This window comes from Nothobranchius furzeri, chromosome 12 (assembly GCF_043380555.1).
Source record: "Nothobranchius furzeri strain GRZ-AD chromosome 12, NfurGRZ-RIMD1, whole genome shotgun sequence".
NCBI classification, from domain to species: domain Eukaryota; kingdom Metazoa; phylum Chordata; class Actinopteri; order Cyprinodontiformes; family Nothobranchiidae; genus Nothobranchius; species Nothobranchius furzeri.
Genome location: NC_091752.1, coordinates 22,097,796 through 22,112,590, shown reverse-complemented (window position 1 = coordinate 22,112,590; position 14,795 = coordinate 22,097,796). Strand labels below are relative to the sequence as shown.

Sequence of the window (14,795 nt, the reverse complement as noted above, 5' to 3'; positions counted from 1 at the left end):
GGTCTTGTTTGCTAGATCAAAATGGCTGTGTGTGTGCAGAGGCAGAGAGAAAGAAGGAATGCGTGGGAGACCGAGAGATGCTGGGGAATCAGAGAAATGAAGGGGTGGGGGGCTTGTTGCAGCGTGGCGCCGAGCTGTGGTGATGTCACATCTGCTGTGGGCCGGCAGGACGGCAAAATAGAGCTGGCATTGGCCGCGCAGCAGAGAGGAGAGAAGGAAAAGTAAATGCTGCAGGAAGGGAATGATTTTCCATCTGTATTGGGAGAGATGGCAGGGTTCAGATGATAAGAAAAGTCTTCAGCGCACATGTGCAACAAGATGCAGGCTGCGTACGCCGTGCAAACCGTAAGCGGTTCACTGTGCTTTGGATTAAACACATGCAAGTCAATGAAAAATCTGAAAACAGGGAGCTGAAGCAAATCAGGCGCACAGAGGAATGTTTAACCTGTTGCTTTGGTAGCGGTCTCTCCAATCAGAGGGGCTGACGTGTGTTTGAGATAAGAATTGAAGGTCAGGCTTGGTGTTGTGAGTTAAATTCACACACGGTTTCATCTGTTGTTTATAAAGAGCAGCTTCACTCAGTCATTGTACAGATTTACAGTTTCTTGCACACATAATGGCTGATTGCTTTCACTAGCTTAATTTTTTAACATCACAACAACTCTGTTTTATGCTGAAAGTTTAGAATAGTGCAGATCTGGGTTATCTGGTGTGTCTACACCAATCTTTACTTTAACATTCAAAAAGCATTGCTGTCTCTTGCTTTATCTCCAACAGCAGCGGTTTAGCTTCCTTTCGTGAAGCCACAGTTGCATCCTCTGGGTGCAGCGCTGCGTTAGCTCGACCTTGTTGCTATCACTACCAGTCAGTTGTCACAACGGTTTCCCTGACAGGTTTGTGCCTACGCCACGACGTCTAGAACAGCAGCAGCAGGAATCTGAACATCCTGTTCACCCTCTTCTTCACATGTCCTTTGCTTTACTTTGTTTGTGATCAGCTGAGATGCATTTATGGTTTTTGTTTTTTCTCCATGTGTTGATCCATGATGGTTTCTTCCAATGTAAAGCCGCCAAACTGGGATAGAATCTGTCAGATAAACCAAATCTGTTCATAAAGGTCAGCATAGCATTAAATTATACATGCAGGGTGCTTTTGCAGCTGATAATCTATAAATACAAGACATTGGATCTGGGGTGGTACCAGACCCCTTTTCCAGGACTAAAATAGGAGGCCAGCACTATGTTGACTTGCCAGGTAGTCTGTGAATGGCCTAAATTTGACTCTTACAGAAAACAAACAAGCACCTCTTTAGTGGTATCTAATATTATGTCATATTCTCATATCATGTAATCCTTAATTTTATCTACTTTAATTCGTTTTCCGAATGTGGAACATTTATTTAACTAACCAACAAAAACTAGTCAATTCCTAAACATAGATAAATAAAATGAAACAAAAATAATAGTTTATTGAATTACATAATAATAATAATAATAATAATAATAATTTCTTGAATTAGTGTAATCCTCTTCTGTTTCGTCTCACCTGAAGCCAAAGTTGTATTTTCATAATTTTCCAGCAGAGGGTGCTGTTGTTCCCACACGACAGCCTCAAAGCAGTTTCAATAACAACAATATTAATAATAATTTTCATTAAGAAAATACGTAAAATTACTGCATATTTTACTGTAGTAAAATGGTGCAGAAAAACCTTTAAAGGAACAATTTCTTGAATTGTTGAATTTAGTTATAAAATAACTCCTAATCATTTGACAGCACAAAGTTTACATGAGAAGTTTAATGCCGCTCTTGAAATAATGAGCATGTGTAGATACCACAAAAGTTCCTGCATTAATGGAAGAAGGCATATGTTCAAGTTAAATGTAATTTTGATTCTTTATGGACGTGCGATGAGCTGGGCTGCAGAATGTACAAAAACAGAGTTTCAATACTTCTTTTCTGCAACGGTTGTTTACACAAAGCTCAAAACAAACTTTTTCTGGATCAGTAGGAATTCTAAAATCTAAATTTTTATGTTTTTTTCCCCTTTTACTTTAACATCATAATCTTGAGTTTGAGTGCAACTGTATATTTGTGCTTGATGCGAGTTTTCTTTTGTCTGAGTGCCAGATGTACGTCAAATGTCTTTATCACTTCAAATCCATTCATTGACTTCCCTCAGCTTCATTCCAGGTTTCTCCCTGGTATTGAAAGGGAACAATGGTGGCAGAGGAGTCAAGTGCCCACCCCGTAACCGGAGGGTTGCTAGTTCAAGTCCTGCTTAGTCTGTCACAGTTGTAGTATCTTTGCGCATGACACCCTCTGCCTGCTGGTGGTTGGAGGGACCAGTGACGTCTGTGCTTGGCAGCTTCGCCTCCGTCAGTGTGTCCGATGACAGCTCTGGCTACAGTGTAGCTCATCATTACAATGTGTGTGCATGGGCGAATGACTGATTGTGTCGTAAAGCACCTTGGGGGGTTGCAGAACCCTAGAATGTGCTAAAAGAAATACAGGCTTTTGACCATTTCAAATGAAAGCCTTGAAAAATTAGCTTTAAATGAGACCACAAAAGATTTTCAGGCTGTTGTAACATAAAAGTGGATATTGATTAAAGTGAGTGGCTATAATTGTACATATTTGAGGCTGTGACAGAAATAGAGATGCTTTGCAGAAGTTAGAATCAGCTAAATGACATATTTAGGACAGATTTGTATCTTTTTTAAACTTAAACAAAATATTTATAATTTAAATATATTTTTTATGTTTAAAATTAAACTTTTAAATATCAGAGGGTCTGTGCAGCTTCGATATTTGTGTTAATTCAAAAGAAGAAAACCAGAGACGTGAGTAAACAAATCTATCAAATCCACAATGAGATTAACTGGAGTCCTGATCAGTAGAGACACCATGCAAGTTATACTTTAATTTTATTTTGGATGATCCCCAAAGACACGATATGTGAATTGCTTACAGCTCCTGTGAGTAGAAATGAGTTGTATGAACTGGTCTCAAACTGTTATGTTTATCATCAAAGTGTTATTTCTAATAGGACCAGATGTCATCCAACTTTAATTTTATATATATTTACTTATTTGTCATCGCAAAACTTAGATTGTAGTGTTGTTTAAATTTGTGAAGCTCATTCTTGTCTTTCTGCAATAAAAGTTCAAAATAATTTTTTTATTAAAACCCATGTATCAGAAAAAATGCTAAAAATTGTTATCAGATGCACATTGCAAACATTTGTTTGCAAAAGATTAATAGCAGTTGAAAGTTTTTGCATTTATTCTCCTTGTTCTACACTGCAGAGTAGGATTTAATAAAAGTTTACAAACATAATCCTGTTAACTTCACAGCCTGGGCACAAGCTAAATTGTTAGGGCCCTTGGAGGAGAGGGGGTGCACTGACCCCATGGGATCCACTGCTTTAGATAGTAAACAGCCTTCTTGTCAATCTTCTGCCCATTTAACTACCATAAATATTGTCATGTGCACTTGTAGAAATAGTTTTGTAGAACATGAATGAAGCATTTGTGTCAAATGACTGAATAATTCTTTAGAAAAAATAATTATAGTGTAAAAACGACTGTTTCACTCAATGGCGACCCATTTCTAGTGGGGGACCACTGGTGTCTGATGGGTTCCAGACGAAACAAATTGGGGGGGCCCTGCGCTGGAGGGAGGCCTGTTTTTGTCCGGGTCCGTGTGTGTCGGTTCGGGATGGGCGGAGGAGCCTGGGAGAGGCGGCGCCTTCGTTTGTTCGTGTCTCGGCTGGCAGGAACAAAGGGTCCTGTAGTAGAACAGCTCAGGGATCTCCGCTCTCCTCTCAGATGTCCTTGTTACGTGAGCTGGGTTTGTAAGTCGACCGAAAAGTCGCGAGAGTTTTGACACTTTTAGCCGCTTTTCACCTTTTTTAGACAGAGGAAGTGAATTTATCATCGTTAACGGCTGGAGCTGCCTCCATCCAGCCGCCCCGGCTAGCAGCGAGGCTAGCTGGCTAGAAACAACCGAGCCGACGCGCTGGACGAACTCCGCGTCCCGTTGAACCCTTTTTCTCTTCAGGTAACTTCAACTCGCACACAGCTTTGTTATCCGGCAGCACCGCCGGGTGTCAGCGAGCCACCGGCTGGGGTTAATAAATTAAAAGGTGGAACGGCGGTGGTAATGGCCGCCCCCCGTTGATTAACGGTTAATGAAAGCGGCCCTGCCTCTTAGTTTGCGCCTGTGGTCCCAACGAGGGGAAACAGGAATGTTTTTCCATTACTAATAAACGCAGAGAGCAGGTTTGGTGCAGGTTTGCACATGGAGCTTCCTCAACACGACTCTGGAGAGCCGACGCAGGACTAGCATGAAGAGTGTTTGCACTTAGGTGTTCTGTTGGCCGAGGGCCACCCTCTGGATGCAGCTCCATTGTTTGCTGTGAGGAGTTTGGGCGGACTAAATTGCACCGAAGTCTCCTAAATGTGGGTTTAACCATTGTGAGCGTTGGTTGGTATGCAGCATCGGCTCACCAGAACTACTCTAAAGACCGGAGTTATTTACCTCAGTCTGTCATGACTTAAACACAAAGCCTCTATTTCAAGACCCCATTCATGCTTTTTGTTAATTATTCATGCTTATGTCAGGCTTGCTCAAATCAATAAGCTGCAGATGGTGTTGGTGAGATTTAATAGCAGCTTTTTGTGAAATATTAAATGCCACATCTTTTAAAGAGACAGTTATGTTTTGTTATTCATATGATTGTTTTTTTTTTTATTTCTACACAGCTTTAACACAGATCAGCATCAGATTGAACAAAGATGTATAAGCAGCAGGCTGAGGCCAAAGGCCGGTGGTGTTGGGGGGTGGGTGTTTAGGTCAGATGTAAAGCATAGAAAGCCTTTGTTGGACTGTCATGTGCAGGTTCACCCTCATCATGATAATGGGGAGGAGTAAATGACCTCCAGTGACTCTTGCGTCTGCAGAAGAGAGGGAAGGCAGGTTGCACGTAAACAAGAGGAGAAACTGGACTGTGATGGACTGTTAGTTGTGATTGTGTATTTCCCTCTCTACAGTGCTCCTCCATCACTTCCCTAAAAGACGTGTGATCCTACATTTGAGTTGCTCATGTTGGGAATGCTTCTCCTCTCCTGCTGGTTTTAATCAGAGATTCAGAGATGGTCCTGCTTTAGTTTGCCACGTTGACCGCAACCAACTGTTTATGTTTTGTGACATAAATGAACATTCTCCTATAAAAACACGATTAAAAAGCTCAAAGCAGAACATTTTGGCACCACATGCATGAAATTCCGCATAAATGTAAGCTCACTACTTTGATTTTTTCCCCCCAGTGTTTATAAAAAACAATCAGCTGACCTCCTGTCTGGGTCAGATTACTCTTTTTTTTTTCTTTTTTTTTTTTTTACTGCCCCAGTTTAATTCTGCCTGCATCTAGAATATCTTTGATCAGATTTAAGTGCATGAATCTTTTATGTTTCTTCTGATGTAGATGCTTAAAATAATGTCTTCACACCCCAAGTGGTTTAAACAAGACTGTGTTGTCTGGGCAGAGGAGGGTTAATAACATCAAGGGTAGGAAGTTGGGGGGATGGGTAAAAGAGGCAAAGAGAGGGGGGGGATAAGCGCACACACACAGTGCAAATGAGCATGTTTGGGATCACATGGTGCTGGAGGGATGTTTGTAATAGTACCAAAAGGTACAAAAATGCATCACGGCTACATTTGCCAGTGCCACCCATTTCCCTGATTGTTTCCTCATATCTGTACAAGCTAATAAATATCATCTTTTTTCGCCCGCATGATGATTAGTTTTATCGTCCATTTAGCAGATTGAACATGCATTAGATGATGAAAGCAGCAGGAAATCGTTTCGGCAGTGTGCTTTTCATTTGAGCAAATCTCGACAAAGTCGTCCAACATTAGATTACTTTAGATGATGCTGTGGTTTGAATGCGCCAAATCCAAATAATCTAAATCTCTTTTAATTCTGCCACCCCACCCCCCTCTCTGCCCTGGGCTCATTTGCAGGTTGTTTGTCAAAGACATTCAAACTGTACTCTCCTAAGGAGCCCCCCAACGGTGGCAGCTTCCCCCCGTTCCACCCAGGCGCTATGCTGGACAGAGATGTGGGGTACGTTTGTTATGATGACCTCTGTCTAATACCTCATTTCAGTTAATGAACAAAATGTTGATTTGATTGTATGAATTGGACGTCATTAGCTAATTGCCACACATTCTTTCTCTCAACAGCGAATCAAAGTATAATTTAGTCCTTTTTTATGTTTTAAATCACAATCCTGATTATTTTCAATTTGAATGTACGGTGTTTGATAGTAAATGAAAACATAAAAGCAGCTATTGTGAAATATTGTCGGGTTATTTTATACAATTGTCAAGCTTTTCTTTTACCTTGTTTAATTCTATGGATTATCTAAAACTCAGTGCTCATCAAGAAGGAATGAAAGGATTTTGATAATAAACAACTCCCTGCTCTGAGATGGTGTGAACTATATTTCTATGTAATCATAAAGGCCCGCTTTTTGTGAAAATAAGGATTTTATTTGAGATCTTTTCTTTCCTAGGCCTACACCCATGTACCCACCATCCTACATGGAGCCTGGAATGGGGTGAGTGTTTTTTTTTCCCTGAAACTTATGTGTGCGATTTGCTGAAGGATCAAGAAATAATCAATTTAAAAAAAGAGCCAATGTTTCTTTTTATATTTTGTTGATAAATTATTTAATTTTTATACTATAGTTGTCCTAATAAGCAACAGAATCGGGCAATTGCACATTTTTACCACAAGATGGTGGTAATGCACCAAGTTGTTGGACAACTGCAATGGTGTTTTCACATTAGGATTGTATTTGTTCGGCACAACAATGTCACAAAACCTAAAATCATTTTGTAGTTATATTTAGTGGCCACCATTGTATCTCTGTCAGAAACAGTTTAGTCCTACTGAAGTTTTTTTCTGAAGTGTTTTTAAGATTAACACTAATTAAGATATTAATATCCTCCCTTAACACTACCTCATGCTCAGAACCTCATTCTAATGGCTGTTAAGGTCAGAGGACCGGACATTTAACGGTCATACTGACACCTATTGAGCCTTGTTAATTATATCACTAAAGGAGAGGATGGCAAAGCAAACATGCGTTTATGAAACGTAGGAGTGGCTGGCCCTGTGTAATTCTGAGATGAGAGGTTGAGGTTTGATTCTTTTGTTTCAGGAGACCTACACCGTATGGGAACCAGACAGATTACCGGATATACGAGCTGAATAAAAGATTACAGAACTGGACAGAGGTGAGTCGTGTTTCTCTGAAAACATCAAATTAAACTGGAAAGTGTTTTTGATCCGTCACCAGATCCTGTTATCAGCTGTCACTTTATCAGACCCCCCCCCCCCCCCCCCTTCAGGAACCTTTTGTTTGTTGTTAAACATAATGGGGATTTTGTATTGGGAGGAAAAAAAGAGGCAGAAACTTTGCAATTTGAGCCACTGGACGAGTTTCGGGACATTTCTCGGAGGGGGGAGGTGACAGAGGAAATACGCTGTCTTAGTCCTGTCAGACTTCGTGTCTCTACAAAACTGGTCCTTCTGAGAATTAGCAAAGACGTCAGCATATTGCGACTGTTTCGGCAGAGATTGACATCATAGATCAGCGCCTGAAGGCAACAGAGAATAAGAAGAGATTGACAATAGTAGAAGCAGGGATGGGGGAGATTCAGTGTTGTTCTGCTTCACCAGCAAGTCTTATAATTTTACAAATGCCAGTAGTTTGGCCAGTATAATTTCCTACAACCAATCAGCACGAGTTTACCATAAGTTACACCTACCAGGCCGTCTCAGAGTACGTACCCTATAGGGATGTGAATCTTAGAGCAACTCACGATTTGATTCGATTCCGATTCTCTGGGTGTTGATTCGATTCAGAATCGATTCTCGATTTAAATCAATTCACAATCGGTGTTAACAAAGAGTGTCAGTTCTAGGATTAACTACTTTGTTGTACAAGTTAGTTAAAGCTATGGGACATTTTTATTTTACTTTAAACTGGTCATGCTCAAAAAATGCAAATTTACAAGGTAAACTAAAGTGATTCTAAAACTGTAAACAGAAACAATCTTTTGACCCAAAGGCAACATTTATTTTTGCTCATCTTGTAAAATATAACAAATCTTTAGTTACCTAACAGTAGCTTTGAAAGTAATACGGTCAAATACTTTTTAAGTATCTTTGGAAACAAGTTTAACATTTGAGTCCTCGACCTGTTTAAAAAAGTGCCTCCGATTTCTCACAAAGGAAAATGTTTTCTCATTTATCAGTAACTTAAAATAAATACATGAGTAATCCTGAGTGCTCACTTATCAACTTAGAAAATAAATATGAGAATATCTCAAATTAAAATGAATGAGTATGGAAAAAATTACATTCAAGTGCCCTCTAATCAGCAGATTCAAAAATAAATCATCTCAATTTATGGGACCACAAAAGCAAACGCAGTACTAACTCTCCTAACAAAGATTAAAAAAAAAAACAGACAAAAGTGCATCTCAAATCTGTAACATGCCAAACATTTGAGTTCTTGGGATAAATTCTGAACCTTTGTGAATCGATTCTGAATCTTTTTAAATAAGAATCCCGATTCAGACTTGAATCGATTGTTTTCAGTACCTCTAGTACCTTAGTTCCTGAAATGGCCTGGAAGTTTGAGCCAGCCCAGTGAAATGGAGACACTTGCATGCCTCACCCTAACCTGGATCTTTTGTTGTAGAAACTGGCCTATATTCACACGAGACAACAAAAACCAAGCTACTGTGTTGGTTGAATGAATACCAGATTTTAATCTAACCTGAATTGTACCAAATCATGTTAATGGTGGAGTAGCACACCCAGATGGATACGTCTCTCACATATTGACTGGTTTGTACAACAAATTACATCAACTACAAAGCGTTTCTTTTTGTCTGATCAGCTGACACAGAAAACACATTAACATTTGTATTTCGGAATGATTTTAATTACGGTTTGAAATTTATTGCCTTCTGCATCTAAATTGAAAGGTGTGGTTCACCGAAAACCCATTTTTTAAATGTTTTCTGATTATGCAGGGTTTTTCCTGGCTCAAATTGAGGCACAGGTGGTACCATCCTGACCATGCGCCAGCACATGCGTACTCTGTGCATTCAACTGCCTCACTATTTTTAAAGGCAAAATATTTTTTCATTAAGTGTTCTAATCTAAGCTTCTGTTGATTAATTGAATATTCCATTTGACAATGTTTCAAGTGAAACAAAACTGGTTTGCTGCTAAAAAATATGAAACAAAACAACAAAATTATGAAACAAAACAACAAAATTATCAGGCTGAAATAACACTCTTATTATAAAAGGTTCAATAATATACATTAAGATTGGTGTTTAGTTCCCTTTTTCCCATCTGATATTTATAGTTAAAATATTTTTAATATTTGACCTACATTTCAATAACATTTTAGGTTTGTATTAATAACACTCATCTTAGTCAAAATAACACATAAATATATCCAGTAAAATATAATGCATTTCATTAGGGCTGCACGATATTAGGAAAACCTGCGATATTCGATAACAGTGCTTAATATTGCGATATCGATATTACTCACGGTAAATGAACAAATACTAAAGTATGCAGTGTTGATGTCGTCTGGCGTGTGATGGCTGCTCTGGGTTCAAAGCAAACAAAAACTAATGCATGAATTCCATTACAACATAACATTTTTATTGCAAAAATATGCAGCTGCACCTGCTACTGTATAAGCAGCAAAACAACAAACTGCATGCATGCAGTTTCTCAGTGACTTTAAAACATCACCTCCACCATAAAACTTTTTCTGATGCTCCAAATACAGAAAAACATCCCTTACCAGGGTTTTCTGAATAAATAAAAATATCAGAAAACAAGTTTAAATGTTAAATAATAGTTAACATCACTTAAATGCAACAGCAAATTCTCTCATTGCTACTGAACATTTTCTCCACTTATGTGGTTATGATATAAGGCTTTTGCTGTAATTGGAAAGTGATCTGTGCTGGGCCAAACTAGGAGAATATTAAGATTTTCTGAGGGAAAGAGAAAAACAATTGTCTACCTTTTTAGAAGAGGAACTGGCAAAAAAAACTACATGGAAAATATGTGAAAACGTTTGTTTTTAACCCCAAATTGAACAAGTTTACCTAGATCTTAAAAAGCAGCTCAGATGATGAAACTGCAACTATGATTCTGATAACAAGCTAACAAATTGAACTAGCTCCTCTAAGACAACCGGCTAGCAGAGCTTCTGACTGACGGTTTATGTGCAGCAGCAAATCAACTATCCTGATTAACAAGGTTATAAAAGCTCATAAATGAAAAATCACTTTGATGTGTGGGGGAACTTTTCCAGGCCCTCTTTAGCAGGGTGGGACTGGGAGGAGAGTGCTGTAGCCTTTTAGCTGGAAGCTAACCGGAGCCTGGGCTAATGTCACCACCCGGTGGAACACTAGTGACATGGAGGTCGGTGGGTTGGTTCACCGGCACGTGTCGGAGTCAGCCCGGTTATTAGCTGCTTAACGACACCGAGCGGACTCACGTTCACGTTTGAAAGCAGCGCTGATTCCAGAAACCTTAGCATAAAGTGCGTTCGTTAATCTGAGCCAGCATGACGAACAAGGGAAGCGAGCGTCAGCGGAAAGCAGGGGCGGAGCGGAGATAGTGGAATTTTGGGGTAAGGGTCTACATAGGGGGCGGGCGTATTACGTGAACGGACCCATCTGATTGGCCGCATATCAGAAGGGCTACATTTGATTGGTCAAATAATACTTCAGCATAAAAAACAGAGCTGGTTTACAAAAAGCTGATGTATGACATGGATGGAAATGTTTGAACCAAACATTTATCGCCGTTTTTTGACGTGCTTTGCGATGGGTCTATCTCACGTCCTGTTATCGCGATGACAATAATTTTTCGATATATTGTGCAGCCCTACATTTCATTAACATGCATTTGTATTGGAAATGGTAATAACATTTAATTTCTGCTCCTAACAATGTAATGGTGGCATGTCTATTATGTACGGGTTGGCAATAATCCAGTTTAAATTATGTTCAAAGATAGAAGCGTTATTGAATTATATACTACAACGGCTTGCCGTACTTCCTGCTCCTTTGTGTGGAGCAGACATGTAGCAGTAATGTGACTCGTATCTGCAGCGTAGGCCTGGGCGATATGGCAAAAAGAATGATCATGATATATTTTTCCATATCGTTCGATCTCGATTTTTATCACGATTAATTTTTATATAGTCAGTTTAATGCAGCTTAAAATGTAAAAATAAAGAAACTAGATATTAGTTAAACCTTTTATTGACATTCTTTGTGTCTTCAATGCTATACAGGTAAAAAATAAACAAATTATCTGCTGCATGAAACATCTTTTAGCTCCATCTCTAGCTTTTCTCTGCATTCATCATACAGCTGTGGCAGTGCAGTTTGAGAAAAATACTTTCGGCCAGGTATTTCGTACCTCTGGTCCAGCACTTTGATTAAATGCTTGAATCCTTCTTTCTCTACTGTGTTCAGAGGCATCATGTCTTTTGCTATACAAAAACTTATAGCTTTTGTGATGGTTTTGCTTCTCTTTGAGTTCTGCTCGTACGGTGCAACAGCTGAAAATGACGAGATGATTGATTGCTGTTTTGGTTGCGCAGCTGCACCCCCAGTGCCGGCTGGACCACTACTAGCAGCCGCGCTAGTGCTAAGTCTACTTTGAGACAAGCTAACAAGTTGTCCGGACTCTGCTCGCATTTTCACGCTCTCTGTATAATCACTTGGGTGGTATTTCTTTAGATGATTAAATAGATTCGTAGTGTTGCCAGTTTTTGAAGGCACCATTCGCCGACATACCTTGCATGTCGGCTTGATTTGCTCAACGTCACTTTTGAGATACCCGAACCACCGCCACACAACTGACGTTGAGTAACTTTTCTTCTGAACAATGTCTTCATCTCCAGAAGACAACTCCAAGTCATGACTGGGATCTACTTTGCTGTCTTCAGCTCCACGTTTGGCCATTCGGCCTATTAAACCTCTTCATCGCAGTAGCGGAGCAGGAAAAGTGTAATTGCAAATGCTTCTTCTTTTTGTTAAACGGTGGTGGGCAACCAACGCGCATGGAGGGTTAGCGCCCCCTACTGAGGCTGCAAACATCTGTTATTTCTGATCGAGACTCCCAGCTGATCACCGTAATTGAACTGAAAATGATCATGATCACAAAGTGCGATCATATGATTGCCCAGCCCTACTGCAGCGGTTCTGATCCGTAGCACTGCAGGATGCAGAATAAACAGGATGGTGGGGACTATTCATCCGCTTGTAGAGTTTAGTCATTCTTAATTTTACGATCATCATATATTTTTCTGTGCGACACTTGATCGTGAGACTGCTACTTGTTAGCTTTAGCATTAGCCAGTCTGCGTGTAGCTGCACTTTTGATCCCAAACTTTGGACCGGTTCTGCCTTTGTGTCTTTGCTGGTTCCTTTATTTTCCTCCACTGCATCCAGATGACCACATTGTGCGTCTGTAAAAAGCATTTTTCTTACACTTAATTTACTTTTGTTCAATAAAGTTCTGGGGAAGATAGTAATTCAAAGATGTTGCACCAGTGCTGCGTTTAAAAATAGACCGACACACACACAGTTTTTTTTGTCGCACTGTACAGCCCTCCTCTGATATGGAAAAGCCTGGGGGAAAATCAGGACGTCAATAGCACCAACCATAGATATGTACCAACCATCGACATATAAATATTGGACAATGGGTTTCCATAGACTCCAATAACACGTTTTTGAGGCTAAATGGGAGGTGGCCACCACCGCCATTTTGACCGTGTCACTGGTTCCGTCAAGCCCAGACAATTCCACAAAAGGGAAGAGAGGAGGAGCTGAGGGTGTGGCTGTAAGGCTGGGATCAACTGACGACACCCGGTCGAATTAGCTACAAGCTAACCCAAAGCTAACGCGGAGGTGGAAGCTAAGCTAACGGAGATAGCAACCTAGCTATCTCCGTTAGCTAGCTCCTGTGCCACCGTCAGGTTGACGGTGGCACAGGAGTTAAGTGCTCGCCCCGTAATCGGAAGGTTGCTGGTTCGAGTCCCACTCAGTCTGTCGCTGTCGTTGTGTCCTTGGGCAAGACACTTAACCCACGTTGCCTGCTGGTGGTGGTCGGAGGGACCGGTGGCGCCTGTGCTCGGCAGCCTCGCCTCTGTCAGTGCGCCCCAGGGCAGCTGTGGCTACATTGTAGCTCATCCCCACCAGTGTGTGAATGTGTGTGTGAATGGGTGAATGACTGATTGTGTTGTAAAGCGCCTTGGGGGGTTCTAGGACTCTAGAAGGCGCTATATCAAATACAGGCCATTTACCATTTACCATTTAACTACAACTGGAGTTAACTGTGCAGAACACCAGAGCTTCTGAGTCAGAGATACGCCAGGCTGACCGCTGGGTAAAACCGGGTGGAACACAGAGGTCTCCTGAAAGCTGCTGAAAGCCGGCAGCCGCACAGCAGACAGAAGCCGCGATCAGACAGAGATGCGCCGAGCTGCGGGGAGGGGAGAAACGGGTGGACAACATCGGTCTCCCGAGAGCTCCACAAGCCGATAGTCGGAACCCAGCTCCACCAACATGTTATATTTCAACCCATTTCCTAAAGTGCAGCATTATGTTAAATGCACTGGGTTTTACCCTATTACATTTAAATTTCATGGTTAAACGGTACATGTTAACATCTAAGCTCAGATCGGCAGTGACCTAAAATACATAAAAATAATTTTACTTACCGAAAAAAATGAAGTGGAGACTCCTTGGACGCTCTATTAGTGCAATTAATGCCAAAGCAAGCCATTTTGTTCAACAATTGCACAAATAATGTCCAAAAAAGAATACACAAACACGGAGACTCAAAATCCCGGAACCGTTTCCAAGCCAGACCGAGGCTCTACTGAGGCCTTTCCACGGAGCTAGCTCTGTGGTCATGTGGGCCTGATGCTCATTAATTATACAGAATTTTAGGCTTTTAATACACTTAAACAGAAGAGTGAGAAAAAAATTCACCCCCCTCAGAGTTGTCATGAGTGTAAACTAGATCATTTAAACCAAAAACATGTTTTGGTACCAGGCTGTAAACATGTTTATTTCTGCTGTGGAATTGGTATTTTTAACATGGGAGTCAATGAGGATTTGCTCGCTTCTGACACCAGCCCCCAGCGGATGAGGGTGGAACTGCAATTTTTGGTACTTCCGGGTTGGCCTCAATTTGAGCCGCATTGTGGGGGCTTGGGACCAACTAGCGAGAAAAGCTATTTTTTTTATCTTTTTCTGCAGCGGTTTTAGCGCTTTTCGGTGCACTGCTGCTGATGCAGCGCCCCTGTAGTGGCGCAATGCTGCATCTGCAGTTTAAATAACATCCATATAGCTGGGGGTAGAGTGAAATTGGGCTGGGGCGGCACAAAATTAGCTGGAGGCCGCTGCCACGCAAATTTAAACTCAGGAAAAACCCTGTTAGAATAACGACAGGGAAGGCTGTTGTTTTAGCGTCCAGTAATCAGCAGCAGACGTTTCTGTTCATTTAAGCTAACCATTAGCATTATCAGCTTCACCTTGTGGCAGAAGCTGCTTCAGGCATTTGTCGCTTGTGGAGATAAAACATCCACATTGCAAGTCAGTGGTAGAGTCGCATTGCTGCTTCCCCAATCTGTGGCGAGATGTCCACATATC

At 40.9% G+C, this 14,795-nt stretch overlaps 1 protein-coding gene across 5 annotated transcripts in view; it reads left to right on the top strand.

Annotated features, from left to right (window-relative positions):
* The window catches only part of ldb1a (LIM domain binding 1a), a 28,471-nt gene that overhangs the window by 9,132 nt on the left and 4,544 nt on the right, over positions 1-14,795 (top strand). For 2 of the 5 annotated variants that reach the window (XM_015944312.3, XM_015944309.3), the window contains exons 3-5: positions 6,027-6,129; positions 6,581-6,625; positions 7,232-7,307. In XM_015944312.3, the coding sequence (XP_015799798.1) occupies positions 6,027-6,129; positions 6,581-6,625; positions 7,232-7,307 (224 nt within the window). Of the gene's footprint in view, positions 1-3,915; positions 4,062-6,026; positions 6,130-6,580; positions 6,626-7,231; positions 7,308-14,795 lie in introns of those variants that run through there. The other 3 variants (XM_015944310.3, XM_070542417.1, XM_070542418.1) reach the window with 3 other exon arrangements.